The following is a 23,763-nucleotide window of genomic DNA, read 5'->3' as shown; positions in this document are numbered from 1 at the left end:
GAACTCTAGTTTCCTAATTCCTGGGAACTCTAGTTTCCCACTTCCTGGGAACTCTAGTTTCCCCCTTCCTGGGAACTCTATAGTTTCCTCCTTCCTGGGAACCCTAGTTCCCCCCTTCCTGGGAACCCTAGTTTCCCCCTTCCTGGGAACTCTATAGTTTCCCCCTTCCTGGGAACTCTAGTTTCCACCTTCCTGGGAACTCTAGTTCCCCACTTCCTGGGAACTCTAGTTTCCCACTTCCTGGGAACTCTAGTTTCCCCCTTCCTGGGAACTCTAGTTTCCCACTTCCTGGGAACTCTATAGTTTCCCCCTTCCTGGGAACTCTATAGTTTCCCCCTTCCTGGGAACTCTATAGTTTCCCACTTCCTGGGAACTCTTGTTTCCCCCTTCCTGGGAACTCTAGTTTCCCACTTCCTGGGAACTCTAGTTTCCCACTTCCTGGGAACTCTAGTTTCCCACTGCGCTATAACTCCCAGGCGCCCGGTTCTAGATCTGGATCCGGGTTCAAGATGGAGGACCCGGCACTGCAACTCCCAGGGTGTCATGCGCTACAACTCCCAGGCGCCCGGTTCTAGATCTGGATCCGGGGGAAGGTTCGGATCCGGGTTCAAGCAGGAGGACACGGCGCTGCAACTCCCAGCATGTCATGCGCTATAACTCCCAGGCGCCCGGTTCTAGATCTGGATCCAGGTTCAAGTGGGAAACTAGAGTTCCCAGGAAGTGGGAATATCTGGTGCGTATTTCTAGATTTTTCCATAGATTTCTAGATTTCTACTGGGGGGATTTCTAGATATTTCCCGATTTCTAGATTTCTCCTTGCCGGGATTTCCAGATCCAACCCAATTTCTAGATTTCTCCTGGCGGGGATTTCTAGATATTTCCTGATTTCTAGGTTTCTCCTTGCGGGGATTTCTAGATTTCTTAGCAGGGATTTCTAGCTTTCCCCTGCAGGAATTTCTATCTAGATTCCCCCTGATTTCTAGATTTCTCCCTTCGGAAATTTCTAGATTTCTCCTGTGGGGATTTCTAGATATCTCCTGATACCTTCCTGGGAACTCTAGTTTCCCCCTTCCTGGGAACTCTAGTTTCCCACTTCCTGGGAACTCTAATTTCCCACTTCCTGGGAACTCTAGTTTCCCACTTCCTGGGAACTCTAGTTTCCTCCTTCCTGGGAACTCTAGTTTCCCACTTCCTGGGAACTCTAATTTCCTCCTTCCTGGGAACTCTAGTTTCCCACTTCCTGGGAACTCTACTTTCCCACTTCCTGGGAACTCTTGTTTCCCCCTTCCTGGGAACTCTAGTTTCCCCCTTCCTGGGAACTCTAGTTTCCCACTTCCTGGGAACTCTAGTTTCCCCCTTCCTGGGAACTCTATAGTTTCCTCCTTCCTGGGAACTCTAGTTTCCCACTTCCTGGGAACTCTAGTTTCCTCCTTCCTGGGAACTCTAGTTCCCCCCTTCCTGGGAACTCTATAGTTTCCTCCTTCCTGGGAACTCTATAGTTTCCTCCTTCCTGGGAACTCTATAGTTTCCTCCTTCCTGGGAACTCTAGTTTCCTCCTTCCTGGGAACTCTAGTTTCCTAATTCCTGGGAACTCTAGTTTCCCACTTCCTGGGAACTCTAGTTTCCCCCTTCCTGGGAACTCTATAGTTTCCTCCTTCCTGGGAACCCTAGTTCCCCCCTTCCTGGGAACCCTAGTTTCCCCCTTCCTGGGAACTCTATAGTTTCCCCCTTCCTGGGAACTCTAGTTTCCACCTTCCTGGGAACTCTAGTTCCCCACTTCCTGGGAACTCTAGTTTCCCACTTCCTGGGAACTCTAGTTTCCCCCTTCCTGGGAACTCTAGTTTCCCACTTCCTGGGAACTCTATAGTTTCCCCCTTCCTGGGAACTCTATAGTTTCCCCCTTCCTGGGAACTCTATAGTTTCCCACTTCCTGGGAACTCTTGTTTCCCCCTTCCTGGGAACTCTAGTTTCCCACTTCCTGGGAACTCTAGTTTCCCACTTCCTGGGAACTCTAGTTTCCCACTTCCTGGGAACTCTATAGTTTCCTCCTTCCTGGGAACTCTAGTTTCCTCCTTCCTGGGAACTCTAGTTTCCCACTTCCTGGGAACACTAGTTTCCCCCTTCCTGGGAACTCGAGTTTCCTCCTTCCTGGGAACTCTAGTTTCCCCCTTCCTGGGAACTCTAGCTTCCCACTTCCTGGGAACTCTATAGTTTCCTCCTTCCTGGGAACTCTAGTTTCCCCCTTCCTGGGAACTCTAGTTTCCCCCTTCCTGGGAACTCTAGTTTCCTCCTTCCTGGGAACTCTAGTTTCCCACTTCCTGGGAACTCTATAGTTTCCTCCTTCCTGGAAACTCTAGTTTCCTCCTTCCTGGGAACTCTAGCTTCCCACTTCCTGGGAACTCTAGTTTCCTCCTTCCTGGGAACTCTAGTTTCCCACTTCCTGGGAACACTAATTTCCTCCTTCCTGGGAACTCTAGTTTCCTCCTTCCTGGGAACTCTAGTTTCCTCCTTCCTGGGAACTCGTTTCCTCCTTCCTGGGAACTCGTTTCCTCCTTCCTGGGAACTCTAGTTTCCCCCTTCCTGGGAATTCTAGTTTCCTCCTTCTGTGTCAATCATACAGTGGGTGGGACCAGATGACCCTGGCCCCGCCTCCTCTGTCAATCATTCAGGGAATTCCCTGGGAACTCTAGTTTCCTACTTCCTGGGAACCTGGCCCCGCCTTCCCTGTCAATCATTCAGTGGGTGGGACTTGAGGACCCTGGCCCCGCCTTCCCTGTCCATCATTCCTTCCCTGTCAATCATCCAGCAGACCCTGGCCCTGCCTTCCCTGTCAATCATTCCTTCCCTGTCCATCATTCCTTCCCTGTCCATAATCCAGCAGACCCTGGCTCCGCCTTCCCTGTCCATCATTCCTTCCCTGTCCATCATTCCTTCCCTGTCAATCATCCAGCAGACCCTGGCTCCGCCTTCCCTGTCCATCATTCCTTCCCTGTCCATCATTCAGTGGGTGGGAGTAGTCGACCCTGGCCCCGCCTCCCCTGTCAATCATTCAGGGAATTCCCTGGGAACTCTAGTTTCCCCCTTCCTGGGAACTCTAGTTTCCCCTTCCTGGGAACTATAGTTTCCTACTTCCTGGGAATTCTATAGTTTCCTACTTCCTGGGAACTCTATAGTTTCCTACTTCCTGGGAACTCTAGTTTCCCCCTTCCTGGGAACTCTAGTTTCCCACTTCCTGGGAACTCTAGTTTCCCACTTCCTGGGAACTCTAGTTTCCCCCTTCCTGGGAACTCTATAATTTCCTCCTTCCTGGGAACTCTATAGTTTCCCACTTCCTGGGAACTCTAGTTTCCCCCTTCCTGGGAACTCTAGTTTCCCACTTCCTGGGAACCCTAGTTTCCTCCTTCCTGGGAACCCTAGTTTCCCCCTTCCTGGGAACCCTAGTTTCCCCCTTCCTGGGAACCCTAGTTTCCCCCTTCCTGGGAACTCTAGTTTCCCCCTTCCTGTGAACTCTAGTTTCCCCCTTCCTGGGAACTCTATAGTTTCCTACTTCCTGGGAACTCTATAGTTTCCTACTTCCTGGGAACTCTAGTTTCCTCCTTCCTGGGAACTCTAGTTTCCTCCTTCCGGGGAACTCTAGTTTCCCCCTTCCTGGGAACTCTAGTTTCCCCCTTCCTGGGAACTCTAGTTTCCCCCTTCCTGGGAACCCTAGTTTCCCACTTCCTGGGAACCCTAGTTTCCCACTTCCTGGGAACTCTATAGTTTCCTCCTTCCTGGGAACTCTATAGTTTCCCCCTTCCTGGGAACTCTAGTTTCCTCCTTCCTGGGAACTCGAGTTTCCTCCTTCCTGGGAACTCTACTTTCCCACCTCCTGGGAACTCTACTTTCCTCCTTCCTGGGAACTCTACTTTCCCACTTCCTGGGAACTCTACTTTCCCACTTCCTGGGAACTCTAGTTTCCTCCTTCCTGGGAACTCTAGTTTCCCACTTCCTGGGAACTCTACTTTCCCACTTCCTGGGAACTCTAGTTTCCCACTTCCTGGGAACTCTACTTTCCCCCTTCCTGGGAACTCTAGTTTCCCCCTTCCTGGGAACTCTACTTTCCCACTTCCTGGGAACTCTAGTTTCCTCCTTCCTGGGAACTCTATAGTTTCCTACTTCCTGGGAACTCTATAGTTTCCTACTTCCTGAAATCTACGTTTCCCGCCCCCAGGCTACACCGGCTACATTCCCCGCTTCCCGTGGATCATGGGAGAAAACTACAGCGCTGGGGTCAAGGACGCCATGGACGAGTTCGACCGCAACCAGGTGCGCGCCGGATCGGGTTCAAGGGCAGGCCCAGGAGCGCGCTACAACTCCCAGAGGCCCCATGCGCTACAACTCCCAGGCGCCTGCTTCTAGATCTGGATCCGGGTTCAAGCTGGAGGACCCGGCGCTGCAACTCCCAGGCGCCGAGTTCTAGATCCGGATCCGGGTTCAAGCTGGAGGACCCGGCGCTGCAACTCCCAGTTACAGCGCGCGCTGGCGCCAGGTCCTCTAGCCTGACCCCTTTCCTGGATCCAGACCGTTTCCCCGGATCCGGATCTCGAACCGGGCGCCTGGGAGTTGTAGCGCACGACTTGGCGGGTCACCTACTGGCGCCGGCTCCTCCAGCTTGAACCCGGATCCGGCCTGACTCTGGATCCGCATCCGGACTCCCCCCCCCCTAGATCCAGACCTTTTCCCCGGATCCGGATCTAGAACCGGGCGCCTGGGAGTTGTAGCGCGCGGCTTGGCGGGTCATCTACTGGCGCTGGCTCCTCCAGCTTGAACCCGGATCCGGACTCCCCCCCCCAGATCCAGACCTTTTCCCTGGATCCGGATCTAGAACCGGGCGCCTGGGAATTATAGCGCACGGCGCTGGCTCCTCCAACTTGAACCCGGATCCGGCTTGACTCTGGATCCCCCAGATCCGGATCTAGAACCGGGCGCCTGGGAGTTGTAGCGCGCGGCTTGGCGGATCATCGAGCCTGACCGCTTTCCCGGATCCGGATTTGACCCCGGATCCAGATCCAGACTTGACCCCGGATCCGGATCCAGACCTTGTCCCCAGATCCGGATCTTGAACCGGGCGCCTGGGAGTTGTAGCGCGTGGGTTGGCGGATCATCTAGCCTGACCGCTTTCCCGAATCCGGATTTGACCCCGTATCCGGATCCAGACTTGACCCCGGATCCGCATCCAGACCTTGTCCCCGGATCCGGATCTCGAATCCGGCGCCTGGGAGTTGTAGCGCATGACGGCGCTCAGAGCAGGCGTCGGGCCGGGATTTCGACTTGCAGGCCGGAACCCGGGTTCAAATGCTCCCTTCAATGCCTCCTCTCCTCCCCGGATTTCGAACCCCAGACCCGGGTTCAAGCTAGAGGACCCACCAGGCGCTACAACTCCCAGAGCAGGCGCCGGCCATGGATTCCGACTTGCAGGCTGGGACCCGGGTTCAAATGCTCCCTTCAATGCCTCCTCTCCTCCCTGGATGCGGGTTCGGGTTCAAGGGCAGGCCCAGGAGCGCAATACAACTCCCAGAGCCACCATGCGCTACAACTCCCATGCGCCCGGTTCTAGATCTGGATCCGGGGGAAAGGTCTGGATCTGGATCGGGGGGGAGGTTCGGATCCGGGTTCAAGTTGGAGGACCCGGCGCTGCAACTCCCAGGGATGTCATGCGCTATAACTCCCATGCGCCCGGTTCTAGATCGGGATCCGGGTTCAAGCTGGAGGACCCAGCGCTGCAACTCCCAGGCGCCCGGTTCTGGATCTGGATCCGGGTTCAAGATGGAGGACCCGGCGCTGCAACTCCCAGGCGCGCGGTTCTAGATCTGGATGCGGGTTCAAGATGGAGGACTCGGCGCTGCAACTCCCAGGGGTGTCATGCGCTATAACTCCCAGGTGCCCAGTTCTAGATCGGGATCCGGGTTCAAGCTGGAGGACCCAGCGCTGTAACTCCCAGGCGCCCGGTTCTAGATCTGGATCCGGGCTCAAGCTGGAGGACCTGGCGCTGCAACTCCCAGGCGCCGAGTTCTAGATCTGGATCTGGGTTCAAGCTGCAGGACTCGGCGCTGCAACTCCCAATGGGTGTCATGCGCTACAACTCCCAGGCGCCCGGTTCTCGATCGGGATGCGGGTTCAAGCTGGAGGACCAAGCGCTGTAACTCCCAGGCGCCTGGTTCTAGATCTGGATCCGGGTTCAAGCTGGAGGACCCAGCGCTGCAACTCCCAGGCGCCGAGTTCTAGATCTGGATTTAGGGGGAAAGGTCCGGACCCGGGTTCAAGCTGGAGGACCCGGCGCTGCAACTCCCAGGCACCCGGTTCTAGATGTGGATCTAGGGGGAAAGGTCCGGACCCGGGTTCAAGCTGGAGGACCCGTCGCTACAACTCCCAGGTGCCCGGTTCTAGATCTGGATCCGGGTTCAAGCTGGAGGACCCGGCGCTGCAACTCCCAGGGATGTCATGCACTATAACTCCCAGGCGCCCGGTTCTCGATCGGGATGCGGGTTCAAGCTGGAGGACCAAGCGCTATAACTCCCAGGCGCCCGGTTCTAGATCTGGATCCGGGTTCAAGCTGGAGGACCCGGCGCTGCAACTCCCAGGGATGTCATGCGCTACAACTCCCAGGCGCCCGGTTCTAGATCTGGGTCCGGGGGAAAGGTCCGGATCCGGGTTCAAGCTGGAGGACCCGGCGCTGCAACTCCCAGGCGCCCGGTTCTAGATCTGGATCCGGGTTCAAGCTGGAGGACCCGGCGCTGCAACTCCCAGGCACCCGGTTCTAGATGTGGATCTGGGGGGAAAGGTCCGGACCCGGGTTCAAGCTGGAGGACCCGGCGCTACAACTCCCAGGCGCCCGGTTCTGGATCTGGATCCGGGTTCAAGATGGAGGACCCGGCGCTGCAACTCCCAGGCGCGCGGTTTTAGATCTGGATCCGGGTTCAAGCTGGAGGACCCGGCGCTGCAACTCCCAGGCGCCCGGTTCTAGATCGGGATCCGGGTTCAAGCTGGAGGACCCGGCGCTGCAACTCCCAGGCACCCGGTTCTAGATGTGGATCTGGGGGGAAAGGTCCGGACCCGGGTTCAAGCTGGAGGACCCGGCGCTACAACTCCCAGGCGCCCGGTTCTGGATCTGGATCCGGGTTCAAGATGGAGGACCCGGCGCTGCAACTCCCAGGCGCGCGGTTTTAGATCTGGATCCGGGTTCAAGCTGGAGGACCCGGCGCTGCAACTCCCAGGCGCCCGGTTCTAGATCGGGATCCGGGTTCAAGCTGGAGGACCCAGCGCTGCAACTCCCAGGCGCCCGGTTCTAGATCTGGATCCGGGTTCAAGCTGGAGGACCCGGCGCTGCAACTCCCAGGGGTGTCATGCGCTATAACTCCCAGACGCACGGTTCTAGATCGGGATCCGGGTTCAAGCTGGAGGACCTGGCGCTGCAACTCCCAGGTGCCCGGTTCTAGATCTGGATCCGGGTTCAAGCTGGAGGACCCGGCGCTGCAACTCCCAGGGATGTCATGCGCTATAACTCCCAGGCACCCTGTTCTAGATCTGGATCCGGGGACAAGGTCTGGATCTGGATCCAGAGGAAATCCGGATCCGGGTTCAAGCTGGAGGAGCAGGCGCCATGCGCTAGAATTCCCAGGCGCCTGGTTCTAGATCTGGATCCGGGGGAAAGGTCCGGATCCGGGTTCAAGCTGGAGGACCCGGCGCTGCAACTCCCAGGGATGTCATGCGCTACAACTCCCAGGCGCCCGGTTCTAGATCTGGGTCCGGGGGAAAGGTCCTGATCCGGGTTCAAGCTGGAGGACCCGGCGCTGCAACTCCCAGGCGCCGAGTTCTAGATCTGGATCCGGGTTCAAAATGGAGGACCCGGCGCTGCAACTCCCAATGGGTATCATGCGCTATAACTCCCAGACGCACGGTTCTAGATCGGGATCCGGGTTCAAGCTGGAGGACCCACCACGCGCTACAACTCCCAGAGGCCCCGTGCGCTACAACTCCCAGAGCAGGCGCCGCCCAGGGAGGGACCCGGGTTCAAATGCTCCCTTCCCTGCCTCCTCTCCTCCCCGGATTTCGAACCCCAGACCCGGGTTCAAGCTAGAGGACCCACCAGGTGCTACAACTCCCAGAGCAGGCGCCGGCCATGGATTTCGACTTGCAGGCCGGGACCCGGGTTCAAATGCTCCCTTCCCTGCCTCCTCTCCTCCCCGGATTTCGAACCCCAGACCCGGGTTCAAGCTAGAGGACCCGCCACGCGCTACAACTCCCAGAGGCCCCGTGCGCTACAACTCCCAGAGCAGGCGCCGCCCAGGGAGGGACCCGGGTTCAAATGCTCCCTTCCCTGCCTCCTCTCCTCCCCGGATTTCGAACCCCAGACCCGGGATCAAGCTAGAGGACCCACCAGGCGCTACAACTCCCAGAGCAGGCGCCGGCCATGGATTTCGACTTGCAGGCCGGGACCCGGGTTCAAATGCTCCCTTCCCTGCCTCCTCTCCTCCCCGGATTTCGAACCCCAGACCCGGGTTCAAGCTAGAGGACCCGCCACGCGCTACAACTCCCAGAGGCCCCGTGCGCTACAACTCCCAGAGCAGGCGCCGCCCAGGGAGGGACCCGGGTTCAAATGCTCCCTTCCCTGCCTCCTCTCCTCCCCGGATTTCGAACCCCAGACCCGGGATCAAGCTAGAGGACCCACCAGGCGCTACAACTCCCAGAGCAGGCGCCGGCCATGGATTTCGACTTGCAGGCCGGGACCCGGGTTCAAATGCTCCCTTCCCTGCCTCCTCTCCTCCCTGGATTTTGAACCCCAGACCCGGGTTCAAGCTAGAGGACCCACCACCACGCGCTACAACTCCCAGAGGCCCCCTGCGCTACAACTCCCAGAGCTGGCGCCGCCCAGGGAGGGACCCGGGTTCAAATGCTCCCTTCAATGCCTCCTCTCCTCTCCGGATTTCGAACCCCAGACCCGGGTTCAAGCTAGAGGACCCACCAGGCGCTACAACTCCCAGAGCAGGCGCCGGCCATGGATTTCGACTTGCAGGCCGGGACCCGGGTTCAAATGCTCCCTTCCCTGCCTCCTCTCCTCCCCGGATTTCGAACCCCAGACCCGGGTTCAAGCTAGAGGACCCGCCACGCGCTACAACTCCCAGAGGCCCCGTGCGCTACAACTCCCAGAGCGGGCGCCGCCCAGGGAGGGACCCGGGTTCAAATGCTCCCTTCCCTGCCTCCTCTCCTCCCCGGATTTCGAACCCCAGACCCGGGTTCAAGCTAGAGGACCCGCCACGCGCTACAATTCCCAGAGGCCCCCTGCGCTACAACTCCCAGAGCTGGCGCCGCCCAGGGAGGGACCCGGGTTCAAATGCTCCCTTCCCTGCCTCCTCTCCTCCCCGGATTTCGAACCCCAGACCCGGGTTCAATCCAGACGCGCCCAGGCGCGCTACGACTCCCGGCGCCCGTTTTTTCGCCCGCAGGAAATGCTGAGGAGTCCCATGTATAGTTTTGGGAAGCGAATGCCGAGCACCTATTGGCCGAATAACCAGATTTACACCAGCGGAGGATTAATGCCGTTTTATACGGGTTTCGTGCCGAGTAAGTCGGGGAAAATCCCCTAGAAATGTCATTTTGGGGGTCTTTTTCCACAGAAAAAAATCCCATAGAAATATGTATTTTTCCGCTCAAAAATCCCATTTCCCCCTGTATTTTCCCACCCCAAAATCCCATAGAAATGTCATTTTTGGTGTATTTTTCCGCTCAAAAATCCCGTTTTCCCCTGTATTTTTCCACCCCAAAATCCCCTAGAAATGTCATTTTGGGTGTATTTTTCCACTCAAAAATCCCATTTTCCCACCCCAAAATCCCATAGAAATGTCATTTTTCCACCCTAAAATGCCCTGTATTTCTGTCATTTCCCACCCCAAAATCCCATAGAAATGTCATTTTTGGTGTATTTTTCCACTCAAAAATCCTATTTTCCCACCCCAAAATCCCATAGAAATGTTATTTTGGGTGTATTTTTCCACTCAAAAATCCCATTTTCCCACCCAAAAATTCCATAGAAATGCCCTTTATTTCTGTATTTTCCAACTCAAAAATCCCATTTTCCCACCCCAAAATCCCATAGAAATGTCATTTTTCCACCCTAAAATGCCCTTTATTTCTGTACTTTCCCACCCCAAAATCCCCTAGAAATGTCATTTATGGGGTCTTTTTCCACAGAAAAAAATTCCATAGAAATACGTATTTTTCCGCTCAAAAAGCCCATTTCTCCCTGTATTTTCCCACCCCAAAATCCCATAGAAATGTCATTTTTCCACCCTAAAATGCCCTTTATTTCTGTACTTTCCCACCCCAAAATCCCATGACATTTCTAGGGGATTTTGGGGTGGGGAAATGGGATTTTTGAGTTGGAAAATACAGAAATAAAGGGCATTTCTATGGAATTTTTGGGTGGGAAAATGGGATTTTTGAGTGGAAAAATACACCCAAAATGACATTTCTATGGGATTTTGGGGTGGGAAAGTACAGAAATAAAGGGCATTTTAGGGTGGAAAAATGACATTTCTATGGAATTTTTTTCTACCCTAAAATGCCCTTTATTTCTGTACTTTCCCACCCCAAAATCCCATAGAAAAGTCATTTTGGGTGTATTTTTCCACTCAAAAATCCCATTTTCCCACCCCAAAATTCCATAGAAATGCCCTTTATTTCTGTATTTTCCAACTCAAAAATCCCATTTTCCCACCCCAAAATCCCCTAGAAATGGGATTTTCGGGGTCTTTTTCCACAGAAAAAAATTCCATAGAAATATGTATTTTTCCGCTCAAAAATCCCATTTTCCCCTGTATTTTCCCACCCCAAAATCCCATAGAAATGTCATTTTTCCACCCTAAAATGCCCTTTATTTCTGTACTTTCCCACCCCAAAATCCCATGACATTTCTATGGGATTTTGGGGTGGGAAAATGGGATTTTTGAGTTGGAAAATACAGAAATAAAGGGCATTTCTATGGAATTTTTGGGTGGGAAAATGGGATTTTTGAGTGGAAAAATACACCAAAAATGACATTTCTATGGAATTTTTTTCTACCCTAAAATGCCCTTTATTTCTGTACTTTCCCACCCCAAAATCCCATAGAAATGTCATTTTGGGTGTATTTTTCCACTCAAAAATCCCATTTTCCCACCCCAAAATTCCATAGAAATGCCCTTTATTTCTGTATTTTCCAACTCAAAAATCCCATTTTCCCACCCCAAAATCCCCTAGAAATGGGATTTTCGGGGTCTTTTTCCACAGAAAAAAATTCCATAGAAATACGTATTTTTCCGCTCAAAAAGCCCATTTCTCCCTGTATTTTCCCACCCCAAAATCCCATAGAAATGTCATTTTTCCACCCTAAAATGCCCTTTATTTCTGTACTTCCCCCCCCCAAAATCCCATGACATTTCTAGGGGATTTTGGGGTGGGGAAATGGGATTTTTGAGTTGGAAAATACAGAAATAAAGGGCATTTCTATGGAATTTTTGGGTGGGAAAATGGGATTTTTGAGTGGAAAAAGACACCCAAAATGACATTTCTATGGGATTTTGGGGTGGGAAAGTACAGAAATAAAGGGCATTTTAGGGTGGAAAAATGACATTTCTATGGGATTTTGGGGTGGGAAAATACAGGGGATTTTTGAGTTGGAAAATACAGAAATAAAGGGCATTTCTATGGAATTTTTGGGTGGGAAAATGGGATTTTTGAGTGGAAAAATACACCCAAAATGACATTTCTATGGGATTTTGGGGTGGGAAAGTACAGAAATAAAGGGCATTTTAGGGTGGAAAAATGACATTTCTATGGAATTTTTTTCTACCCTAAAATGCCCTTTATTTCTGTACTTTCCCACCCCAAAATCCCATAGAAATGTCATTTTGGGTGTATTTTTCCACTCAAAAATCCCATTTTCCCACCCAAAAATTCCATAGAAATGTCATTTTGGGTGTATTTTTCCACTCAAAAATCCCATTTTCCCACCCCAAAATCCCACAGAAATGTCATTTTTCCACACTAAAATGCCCTTTATTTCTGTACTTTCCCACCCCAAAATCCCATAGAAATGTCATTTTGGGTGTCTTTTTCCACTCGAAAATCCCATTTTCCCACCCCAAAATTCCATAGAAATGCCCTTTATTTCTGTATTTTCCAACTCAAAAATCCCATTTTCCCACCCCAAAATCCCATAGAAATGTCATTTTTCCACCCTAAAATGCCCTTTATTTCTGTACTTTCCCACCCCAAAATCCCATAGAAATGTCATTTTGGGTGTATTTTTCCACTCAAAAATCCCATTTTCCCACCCAAAAATTCCATAGAAATGCCCTTCATTTCTGTATTTTCCAACTCAAAAATCCCATTTTCCCACCCCAAAATCCCATAGAAATGTCATTTTTCCACCCTAAAATGCCCTTTATTTCTGTACTTTCCCACCCCAAAATCCCATAGAAAAGTCATTTTGGGTGTCTTTTTCCACTCAAAAATCCCATTTTCCCACCCCAAAATTCCATAGAAATGCCCTTTATTTCTGTATTTTCCAACTCAAAAATCCCATTTTCCCACCCCAAAATCCCATAGAAATGTCATTTTTTCCACCCTAAAATGCCCTTTATTTCTGTACTTTCCCACCCCAAAATCCCATAGAAATGTCATTTTGGGTGTCTTTTTCCACTCAAAAATCCCATTTTCCCACCCCAAAATCCCATAGAAATGTCATTTTTCCACCCTAAAATGCCCTTTATTTCTGTACTTTCCCACCCCAAAATCCCATAGAAATGTCATTTTGGGTGTATTTTTCCACTCAAAAATCCCATTTTCCCACCCAAAAATTCCATAGAAATGCCCTTTATTTCTGTATTTTCCAACTCAAAAATCCCATTTTCCCACCCCAAAATCCCATAGAAATGTCATTTTTTCCACCCTAAAATGCCCTTTATTTCTGTACTTTCCCACCCCAAAATCCCATAGAAATGTCATTTTGGGTGTCTTTTTCCACTCAAAAATCCCATTTTCCCACCCCAAAATTCCATAGAAATGCCCTTTATTTCTGTATTTTCCAACTCAAAAATCCCATTTTCCCACCCCAAAATCCCCTAGAAATGGGATTTTCGGGGTCTTTTTCCACAGAAAAAAATTCCATAGAAATATGTATTTTTCCGCTCAAAAATCCCATTTTCCCCTGTATTTTCCCACCCCAAAATCCCATAGAAATGTCATTTTAGGTGTATTTTTCCACTCAAAAATCCCATTTTCCCACTCAAAAATCCCATAGAAATGCCCTTTATTTCTGTATTTTCCAACTCAAAAATCCCATTTTCCCACCCCAAAATCCCCTAGAAATGGGATTTTCGGGGTCTTTTTCCACAGAAAAAAATTCCATAGAAATATGTATTTTTCCGCTCAAAAATCCCATTTTCCCCTGTATTTTCCCACCCCAAAATCCCATAGAAATGTCATTTTTCCACCCTAAAATGCCCTTTATTTCTGTATTTTCCCACCCCAAAATCCCATAGAAATGTCATTTTGGGTGTATTTTTCCACTCAAAAATCCCATTTTCCCACCCCAAAATCCCACAGAAATGTCATTTTTCCACCCTAAAATGCCCTTTATTTCTGTACTTTCCCACCCCAAAATCCCATAGAAATGTCATTTTGGGTGTCTTTTTCCACTCAAAAATCCCATTTTCCCACCCCAAAATTCCATAGAAATGCCCTTTATTTCTGTATTTTCCAACTCAAAAATCCCATTTTCCCACCCCAAAATCCCATAGAAATGGGATTTTTGGGGTATTTTTCCACTGAAAAAATCCCATAGAAATGTGATTTTTAGGGTATTTTTCCACTGAAAAAATCCCATAGAAATGTCATTTTTGGGGTCTTTTTCCACAGAAAAAAATTCCATAGAAATATCTATTTTTCCGCTCAAAAATCCCATTTCCCCCTGTATTTTTCCACCCAAAAATCCCATAGAAATGTCATTTTTTGTGTATTTTTCCACTCAAAAATCCCATTTCCCCCTGTATTTTTCCACCCGAAAATCCCACAGAAATGTCATTTTTGGGGTCTTTTTCCACTGAAAAAATCTCATAGAAATTTCATTTTTTGTGCATTTTCCCACTCAAAAATCCCATTTTCCCCTGTGTTTATTATTACTACTACTATTTATATTTATATTTTATATTTTTCTCTCCCCTCCGACATATATATATATATATAAAATATATTTTATATTATTTTTTTATATATTAATATTTATATTCATTTTTCGATCCACAACAACTTTCCCCTCTGACATATATATAAAATATAATATATATTATTTTTACTTATACCATTATTATTATTATTATTACTATTACTATATATTATCTTATATTTATATTTATATTTATATTTTTCTCTCCCCCCAACTTTCCCGACATATATTAATATATATATACATATATCTATATATCTATAATTTTATTTTTATTTTTATTATTTTTATTATTTTTATTATTGCTATTATTATTATTATTATTATTTTACTATTATTGTTATTATTATACTCTATTATTATTATACTCTATTATTATTATTACTATATTAATATTATTATTATTACTAATTATTATTATACTATATTATTACTAATTATTATTATTACTAATTATTACTATTATTATTATTTTACTATTATTATTATTATTATTCTCTATTATTATTATTACTACTACTACTATATTAATATTATTATTACTAATTATTATTATTATACTATATTATTATTACTAATTATTATTATTATTACTAATTATTACTAATTATTACTATTATTATTATTTTACTATTATTATTATTATTATACTCTATTATTATTATACTCTATTATTATTATTATTATTATTATTATTATTACTACTATATTAATACTATTATTATTACTAATTATTATTATACTATATTATTATTACCAATTATTATTATTATTACTAATTATTACTAATTATTACTATTATACTATTATTATTATTATTATTATTATTATTATTATTATTATTATACTCTATTATTATTATTATTATTATACTATATTATTATTACTAATTATTATTATTATTACTAATTATTACTAATTATTACTACTATTATTATTTTACTACTATTATTATTATTATACTCTATTATTATACTCTATTATTATTATTATTATTATTACTACTATATTAATACTATTATTATTATTACTAATTATTATTATTATACCATATTATTATTACTAATTATTATTACTAATTATTACTATTTATTTATTTATTTATTTATTTATTTATTATTGATATTAATATTATTAATATTAATATTTTTCTATTTTCCTCTCTCCCCCCCTAGCGATCCGCGACAACTACGCCCAGACCTTTGGCAACAGCACCCGCCAGGCCTACTTCTCGGAGCTCCAGCGGAGGCAGCGGGAGGGTTAAAATCCAACCAATAAAAACATCATAATAATCATCATCATCATTAAACGAGGTTTTTTATTGGCCGCCGGAAAACACGACAAACGGCGGAGGGCGTGACGTCACAACCACAGAGAAACGGGGTGGGAGGGGGAGGGGACACCGGGGTGGAGGAGGGGAAGAGGTGACCTTCTAGGAAAGCAACAGGAGGAGGAGAACGTCCTGGAGGACTGTAGAGGTGACCTTCTAGGAAAGCAACAGGAGGAGGAGAACGTCCTGGAGGACTGTAGAGGTGACCTTCTAGGAAAGCAACAGGAGGAGGAGAAGGTCCTGGAGGACTGTCGAGAGGTTCCTTCCGAGGGGAGAGGTGACCTTCTAGGAAGCAGCAGCCGGGAGAACGCCTTGGAGGACCAAGCAGTGACCTTCTAGGAAAGCAGGAAGAGCGACGAGAGGTTCCTTCTGAGTTGGAGAGGTGACCTTCTAGGAAATAAACAGGAGAACGTCCTGGAGGACAGAGTGGAGAGGTGGCCTTCTAGGAAAGCAGGAAGAGCGTAGAGAGGTTCCTTCTGAGGGGACCTTCTAGGAAACAGGAACATGGTGGAGGACCTTCGAGGAAAACAGGAAGAGCGTAGAGAGGGGACTGTGGAGGTGACCTTCTAGGAAAGCAACAGGAGGAGGAGAACGTCCTGGAGGACTGTAGAGGTGCCCTTCTAGGAAACTGGAGTTGTTGGAAGAACCTCTAGGAGACCAGGAAGAGCGTCGAGAGGTTCCTTCCGAGGGGAGAGGTGACCTTCTAGGAAGCAGCAGTCCGGAGAACGCCTGGGAGGACCAAGCAGTGACCTTCTAGGAAAGCAGGAAGAGCGACGAGAGGTTCCTTCTGAGTTGGAGAGGTGACCTTCTAGGAAATAAACAGGAGAACGTCCTGGAGGACAGAGTGGAGAGGTGGCCTTCTAGGAAAGCAGGAAGAGTGTAGAGAGGTTCCTTCTGAGGGGAGAGGTGACCTTCTAGGAAGCAGCAGTCGGGAGAACGCCTGGGAGGACCAAGTAGTGACCTTCTAGGAAAGCAGGAAGAGCGTCGAGAAGTTCCTTCTGAGTTGGAGAGGCGACCTTCTAGGAAGCAGCAGTCGGGAGAACGCCTTGGAGGACCGAGGAGTGACCTTCTAGGAAAGCAGGAAGAGCGTCGAGAGGTTCCTTCCGAGGGGAGAGGTGACCTTCTAGGAAGCAGGAGCTGTTGGTAGAACGCCTTGGAGGACTGAGGTGGCCTTCTAGGAAGAGCGTCGAGAGCTGCCTTCCGAGGGAAGAGGTGACCTTCTAGGAAACCAAAGAAGAGCGTAGAGAGGTGACCTTGTAGGAAGTCTGGAAGTGATGAATGTCCTGGAGGACCTTCTAGGAAACAACAGTCAGGAGGAGGAGAACATCATGGAGGACCTTCTAGGAAACCAGGAAGAGTGTGGAGAGCTTCCTTCCGAGGTGAGAGGTGACCTTCTAGGAAACAGGAGTCGTTGGAAGAACGTTGTGGAGGACCAAGGTGACCTTCTAGGAAAGCAGGAAAAGCATAGAGAGGTTCCTTCCAAGGGAGAAGTGTCCTTCTAGGAAACCAGGAAGAGCGTGGAGAGGTGACCTCCTAGGAAAACAACAGCAGAAGAACGTCCTGGAGGACTGAGAGGTGACGTTCTAGGAAACAGGAGTCGTTGGGAGAAGAACATCTTGGAGGACCTTCTAGGAAACCTGGAAGAGCGCCGAGATGTTCCTTCTGATTTGGGAGAGGTGACCTTCTAGGAAACAAACCAGAGAAGAACGTCCTGGAGGACTGAGTGGAGAGGTGCCCTTCTAGGAAAGCAGGAAGAGCGCAGAGAGGTTCCTTCTGAGAGGTGACCTTCTAGGAAACAGGAACATCGTTGAGGACATTCTAGGAAACCAGGAAGAGCGTCAAGAGGTTCCTTCCGACGGGAGAGGTGACCTTCTAGGAAACCAGGAAGAGCGTAGAGAGGTGACCTTCTAGGAAACCGGAGTTGGGAGGAGAAAACATCGTGGAGGACTGAGGGGACCTTCTAGGAAACAGGAGCTGTCAGGAGAACATCATGGAGGACCTTCTAGGAAACCAGGAAGAGGATGGAGAGGTGACCTTCTAGGAAACAGCAGGTGGGAGAACGTCCTGGAGGATTGTAGAGATGACTTTCTAGGAAGCAGGAGTCGTTGGAAGAACATCATGGTGGAGGACCTTCTAGGAAAGCAGGAAGAGGTTCGAGAGGTTCCTTCTGAGTTGGAGAGGTGACCTTCTAGGAAACAGGTTGGGAGGAGAACACCTCGGAGGACCTTCTAGGAAACCAGGAAGAGCATAGAGTGGTTCCTTCTGAGGGGAGAGGTGACCTTCTAGGAAACAGGAGAATATCGTGGAGGACCGAGGGGACCTTCTAGGAAAACGGAGCTGTCGGAAGACCATCAAGGAGGACCTTCTAGGAAACGGGAACCATCGGGAGAACATTGTGGAGGACCAAGGGGAGAGGGGACCTTCTAGGAAACAGGAGCTGTTGGTAGAACACCATGAGGACCTTCTAGGAAACAGGAGTCGTCGGGAGGAGAAGAACATCATGGAGGACCAAGGAGACCTTCTAGGAAAGCAGGAAGAGCGTGGAGAGGTGACCTTCTAGGAAAGCAGAGCTGTTGGGAGGAGAATGTTGTGGGAGGAACCATCTGATGAAGATGGAAGGTCACCAAGGCAGGAGGAAAGATCTGAAGAACATCGGAAGGAGAAGATGGATCCAAGATGGAAGGTCAGGATGGAGAACCACCATGGAAGGCCCAATCTGGAGAAGATCTGAAGAACATCTGAAGAGCATGGAAGAGTCACCATGGAAGGAAAGATCTGAGGAACATCAGAGGAACATCTGAAGGGGAAGCTGGATCCCAGGTGGAACGTCAGCATGGAGAGCCACCATGGAAGGAAAGATCTGAGGAACATCGGAGGAACATCTGAAGAACATCTGAAGGAGAACATGGAAGGAACCATCTGAGGAACATCTGAGGAACATGGAAGGAACCATCTGAAGAACATTGGAAGGAAACATCTGAAGAACTTCTGAGGGACATCTGAGGGTCAACGGAGGGGCTGGGTGGTTGTGCTTCTTCTGAGTTGGTGAAGGGGGCGGACATCTTGAGGACATGTGGTGGGGATGTCGCAGACGGCGGTCTTGACGTTGTTGGGGATCCACTCCACAAAGTAGGAGGAGTTGTTCTTCTGGAGGTTCAGGAGGTCCTTCATGGACATGGAAATGTTGAGTGCAAGGTGGAGGAGATGCTTGGATGTGATGGTGAGGACCTGGGTTTGAGGATGGAGGACCACCATGGAAGGAAACATCTGGAGGACATCCGGAGGGAGCTGAAGGAGAACATGGAAGGGTCACCATGGAAGGAAAGATCTGAAGAACCTCTTGGTGAGAACATGGATCCAAGATGGAAGGTCAGGATGGAGGACCACCATGGAAGGAAGCATCTAAGGAACATCTTGGTGAGGACATGGATGCAAGATGGAAGGTCAGGATGGAGGACCACCATGGAAGGAAGCATCTGAGGAACATCTGAAGGAGAACATGGGGGGAAGCATCTGAAGGACATCTGAGGAACATCTGAAGGAGAACATGGAAGGGTCACCATGGAAGGAAAGATCTGAAGAACCTCTTGGTGAGAACATGGATCCAAGATGGAAGGTCAGGATGGAGGACCACCATGGAAGGAAGCATCTGAGGAACATCTGAAGGAGAGCATGGGAGGAAGCATCTGAAGGACATCTGAGGAACATCTGAAGGAGAACATGGAAGGGTCACCATGGAAGGAAAGATCTGAAGAACCTGTTGGTGAGAACATGGATCCAAGATGGAAGGTCAGGATGGAGGACCACCATGGAGAACATCTGAGGAACATCTGGAGGACATGGAAGGAAACATCTGAAGAGGAACCTGGATCCAAGGTGGAATGTCAGAATGGAGAACCATCATGGAAGGAAACATCTCAAGAAGGTCAAGGAGAACATGGAAAGAAACATCTGGAGAACATCTGAAGGAGAACATGGAAGGAAACATCTGAAGAACTTCTGAGGAACATCTGAAGGAGAACATGGAAGGAAACATCTGAAGAACTTCTGAGGAACATCTGAAGGAGAACATGGAAGGAAACATCTGAAGACCTTCTGAGGGACATCTGAGGAACATCTGAAGGAGAACATGGAAGGGTCAATGGAAAGCTGGTGGTTGTGGTGGTTCTGGGTCCTCCTAGGCGGCCTCCTCCTCGGCCTCCTCCTCAAACTCCCCCTCCTCCTCGGCGGTGGCGTCCTGGTACTGCTGGTACTCCGAGACCAGGTCGTTCATGTTGCTCTCGGCCTCGGTGAACTCCATCTCGTCCATGCCTTCTCCTGTGTACCAGTGGAGGAAGGCCTTTCTTCTGAACATGGCCGTGAACTGCTCGGAGATCCTCTTGAAGAGCTCCTGGATGGCGGTGGAGTTGCCGATGAAGGTGGCGGACATCTTGAGACCTCGGGGCGGGATGTCGCAGACGGCGGTCTTGACGTTGTTGGGGATCCACTCCACAAAGTAGGAGGAGTTCTTGTTCTGGACGTTGAGCATCTGCTCGTCCACCTCCTTCATGGACATCCTTCCTCGGAAGACGGCGGCCACCGTGAGGTACCTCCCATGGCGCGGGTCGCAGGCGGCCATCATGTTCTTGGCGTCAAACATCTGCTGGGTCAACTCGGGGACGGTCAACGCTCTGTACTGTTGACTACCTCGGCTGGTCAAGGGGGCGAAGCCGGGCATGAAGAAGTGGAGACGGGGGAAGGGGACCATGTTGACCGCCAGCTTGCGGAGGTCGGCGTTGAGTTGGCCGGGGAAGCGTAGACAGGTGGTGACTCCACTCATGGTGGCCGAGACCAGGTGGTTGAGGTCTCCGTAGGTGGGCGTGGTCAACTTGAGGGTCCGGAAGCAGATGTCGTAGAGGGCCTCGTTGTCTATGCAGTAGGTCTCGTCGGTGTTCTCCACCAGCTGGTGGACCGAGAGGGTGGCGTTGTAGGGTTCCACCACCGTGTCGGAGACCTTCGGGGAGGGGACCACCGAGAAGGTGTTCATGATGCGGTCGGGGTATTCTTCTCGGATCTTGGAGATCAGCAAGGTCCCCATGCCGGAACCCGTGCCGCCGCCCAAGGAGTGGGTGAGCTGGAAGCCCTGGAGGCAGTCGCAGGACTCGGCCTCCTTGCGGACCACGTCCAGGACCGAGTCCACCAGCTCGGCCCCCTCGGTGTAGTGGCCCTTGGCCCAGTTGTTGCCGGCGCCGCTCTGGCCTGCAAGGGGACAAGGGGGTCATTGTCATCATCAAGAACATGATCATCATCATCACATCAACTTGAGGAACATCATCATCATCGTGATCATCAGGATCATAACCATCATCATCATCACATCAACGTGAGGACCACCATTATCATCATCAGGATCATGACCATCATCGTCATCATGACCATGGCCTTCATCATCATGACCATGGCCTTCATCATCATCAGGATCATGACCATCATCATCATCATGACCATGGCCATCATCATCATCAGGATCATGACCATCATCATCATCATGACCATGGCCTTCATCGTCATGACCATGGCCATCATCATCATCATGGCCTTCATCATCATGACCATGTCCATCATCATCATCATGACCATCATCATGACCATCATCATCATGACCATGTCCATCATCATCATCATCATCATGACCATCATCATCATGACCATTATCATGACCATGTCCATCATCATCATCATCATCATGCCCATCATCATCATCACATCAACTTGAGGACCATCATCATCATCATGTCCTTCATCATCATCATGACCATGGCCTTCATCATCATCATCATCATGTCCATCATCATCATCATCACAAACTTGAGGACCATCATGGTCATCATCATCATCATCGACCATCATCATCATCATGACCATGTCCATCATCATCATCATCATCATGACCATCATCATCATGACCATTATCATGACCATGTCCATCATCATCATCATCATCACATCAACGAGAACCATCATCCTCATCAGTATCATGACCATCATCATCATGCCCATGGCCTTCATCATCATGCCCATCATCATCATCACATCGAGGACCATCATCATCATCATCATCATCATCATGCCCATCATCATCATCACATCAACTTGAGGACCATCATCATCATCATGTCCTTCATCATCATCATGACCATGGCCTTCATCATCATCATCATCATGTCCATCATCATCATCATCACAAACTTGAGGACCATCATGGTCATCATCATCATCATCGACCATCATCATCATCATGCCCATCATCATCATCACATCAACTTGAGGACGATCATCATCATCAGGATCATGACCATCATCATCATCATGTCCTTCATCATCATCATGACCATGGCCTTCATCATCATCATCATCATGTCCATCATCATCATCATCACAAACTTGAGGACCATCATGGTCATCATCATCATCATCGACCATCATCATCATCAAGATCATGCCCATCATCATCATCACCACATCAACTTGAGGACCATCATCATCATCATCACATCAACTTGAGGACCATCATCATCATCATCATCACATCAACTTGACAACCATCATCATCATGATCATCATCAGAATCATGACCATGGCCTTCATCCTCATGACCATGGCCATCATCATCATCATCATCATTATGGCCTTCATCTTCATGACCATGTCCATCATCATCATGACCATGGCCTTCATCATCATCATCATCATGAACATGTCCTTCATCATCATCATGTCCATCATCATCACATCAACTTGAGGACCATCATCATCATCATCACATCAACTTGAGGACCATCATCATCATCATCATCATCATCCTCATGGTCATCACCACCACCATCATCATCATGGCCTTCATCATCATCATCATCATCACCCTGGTCATCATCATCATCAGGATCATGACCACAACCATCATCATCACATCAACTTGAGGGCCATCATCATCATCATCAGGATCATCATGAGCATCATCATCATCATCATGGCCTTCATCATCATCATCATGGTCATCACCACCACTACCCTTCCCTCTCCATGATCCCCTAACAATAATGGATATCCTAGAGAGGTCCGTTCCCTCTCTATGATCCCTTGCAAGGTGGTCAGGCCGGAGGACCTGGAGAGGTCCCTTCCCTCTCTATGATCTCCTAACAACATGCTGGATATCCTAGAGAGGTCCATTCCCTCTATGATCCCTTGCAAGGTGGTCAAGCCGGAGGACCTGGAGGGGTCCATTTCATCTCTATGATCCCCTAACATGCTGGACATCCTAGAGAGGTCCTTTCCCTCTCTATGATCCCTTGCAAGGTGGTCAGGCCGGAGGACCTGGAGGGGTCCATTTCATCTCTATGATCCCCTAACATGCTGGACACCCTAGAGAGGTCCTTTCCCTCTCTATGATCCCCTAACATGCCAGATGTCCGTTCCCTCTCTATGATCCCTTGCAAGGTGGTCAGGCTGGAGGACCTCGAGAGGTCCCTTCCCTCTCTATGATCTCCTAACAACATGCTGGATATCCTAGAGAGGTCCTTTCCCTCTATGATCCCTTGCAAGGTGGTTAGGCTGGAGGACCTGGAGGGGTCCCTTCCCTCTCTATGATCTCCTAACAACATGCTGCATATCCTAGAGAGGTCCATTCCCTCTCTATGATCTCTTGCAAGGTCAGGCTGGAGGACCTGGAGGGGTCCCTTCCCTCTCTATGATCTCCTAACAACATGCTGCATATCCTAGAGGGGTCCATTCCCTCACTATGATCCCCTAACATGTCAGATGTCCGTTCCCTCTCTATGATCCCTTGCAAGGTGGTCAGGCTGGAGGACCTGGAGAGGTCCCTTCCCTCTCTATGACCTCCTAACAACATGCTAGATATCCTAGAGAGGTCCGTTCCCTCTATGATCCCTTGCAAGGTGGTCAGGCCGGAGGACCTGGAGGGGTCCATTTCATCTCTGTGATCCCCTAACATGCTGGACATCTTAGAGAGGTCCTTTCCCTCTCTATGATCCCTTGCAAGGAGGTCAGGCTGGAGGACCAGGAAAGGTCCCTTCCCTCTCTATGATCTCCTAACAACATGCTGGATATCCTAGAGAGGTCCGTTCCCTCACTATGATCCCCTAACATGCCAGATGTCCGTTCCCTCTCTATGATCCCTTGCAAGGTGGTCAGG

At 49.1% G+C, this 23,763-nt stretch overlaps 2 protein-coding genes and 3 long non-coding RNA genes across 11 annotated transcripts in view; 3 read left to right on the top strand and 2 right to left on the bottom strand.

The window, feature by feature from the left end:
* The window catches only part of CIMIP2A (ciliary microtubule inner protein 2A), a 34,763-nt gene extending 19,240 nt beyond the window's left edge, over nt 1-15,523 (top strand). The window contains exons 5-7 of the mRNA XM_081848329.1: nt 4,211-4,305; nt 9,483-9,600; nt 15,418-15,523. Coding sequence (XP_081704455.1) covers nt 4,211-4,305; nt 9,483-9,600; nt 15,418-15,506 — 302 coding nt within the window. The 3' untranslated portion in view covers nt 15,507-15,523. The remainder of the gene's footprint in view (nt 1-4,210; nt 4,306-9,482; nt 9,601-15,417) is intronic.
* Nucleotides 15,524-15,822: 299 nt separating this feature from the next.
* Nucleotides 15,823-18,532, top strand: LOC309334218. 6 transcript variants are annotated; one of them, XR_014152946.1, is made up of 5 exons: nt 15,920-15,934; nt 16,268-16,352; nt 16,584-17,009; nt 17,981-18,158; nt 18,475-18,532. It is a non-coding gene; the product is annotated as an uncharacterized lncRNA (long non-coding RNA). The 6 variants fall into 6 exon arrangements; XR_014152947.1 differs by having other exon boundaries at nt 16,249-16,352; XR_014152948.1 differs by lacking the exon at nt 16,268-16,352 and adding an exon at nt 16,185-16,248.
* Nucleotides 16,781-17,644, bottom strand: LOC309334220. Its single transcript, XR_014152952.1, has 3 exons — nt 17,607-17,644; nt 17,388-17,476; nt 16,781-16,909 (listed from the first exon to the last, which is right to left on the bottom strand). It is a non-coding gene; the product is annotated as an uncharacterized lncRNA (long non-coding RNA).
* A 30-nt stretch (nt 18,533-18,562) lies between the features above and the next one.
* Nucleotides 18,563-19,844, top strand: LOC309334219. The gene is made up of 3 exons (XR_014152951.1): nt 18,563-18,577; nt 18,867-19,331; nt 19,498-19,844. It is a non-coding gene; the product is annotated as an uncharacterized lncRNA (long non-coding RNA).
* TUBB4B (tubulin beta 4B class IVb) overlaps nt 19,748-23,763 on the bottom strand; it is an 11,479-nt gene continuing 7,463 nt past the window's right edge. For both annotated transcript variants that reach the window (XM_081848415.1, XM_081848416.1), the window contains exon 4: nt 19,748-20,810. In XM_081848415.1, the coding sequence (XP_081704541.1) occupies nt 19,750-20,810 (1,061 nt within the window). In that variant the 3' untranslated portion in view covers nt 19,748-19,749. The remainder of the gene's footprint in view (nt 20,811-23,763) is intronic.

The sequence above is a fragment of the Podarcis erhardii genome (genome assembly GCF_964252035.2).
Source record: "Podarcis erhardii genome assembly, chromosome: Z".
Taxonomy (NCBI): Eukaryota; Metazoa; Chordata; class Lepidosauria; order Squamata; family Lacertidae; genus Podarcis; species Podarcis erhardii.
Note: the sequence above shows the minus strand (reverse complement) of the source record. Positions and strands in the feature narration are given on the sequence as shown.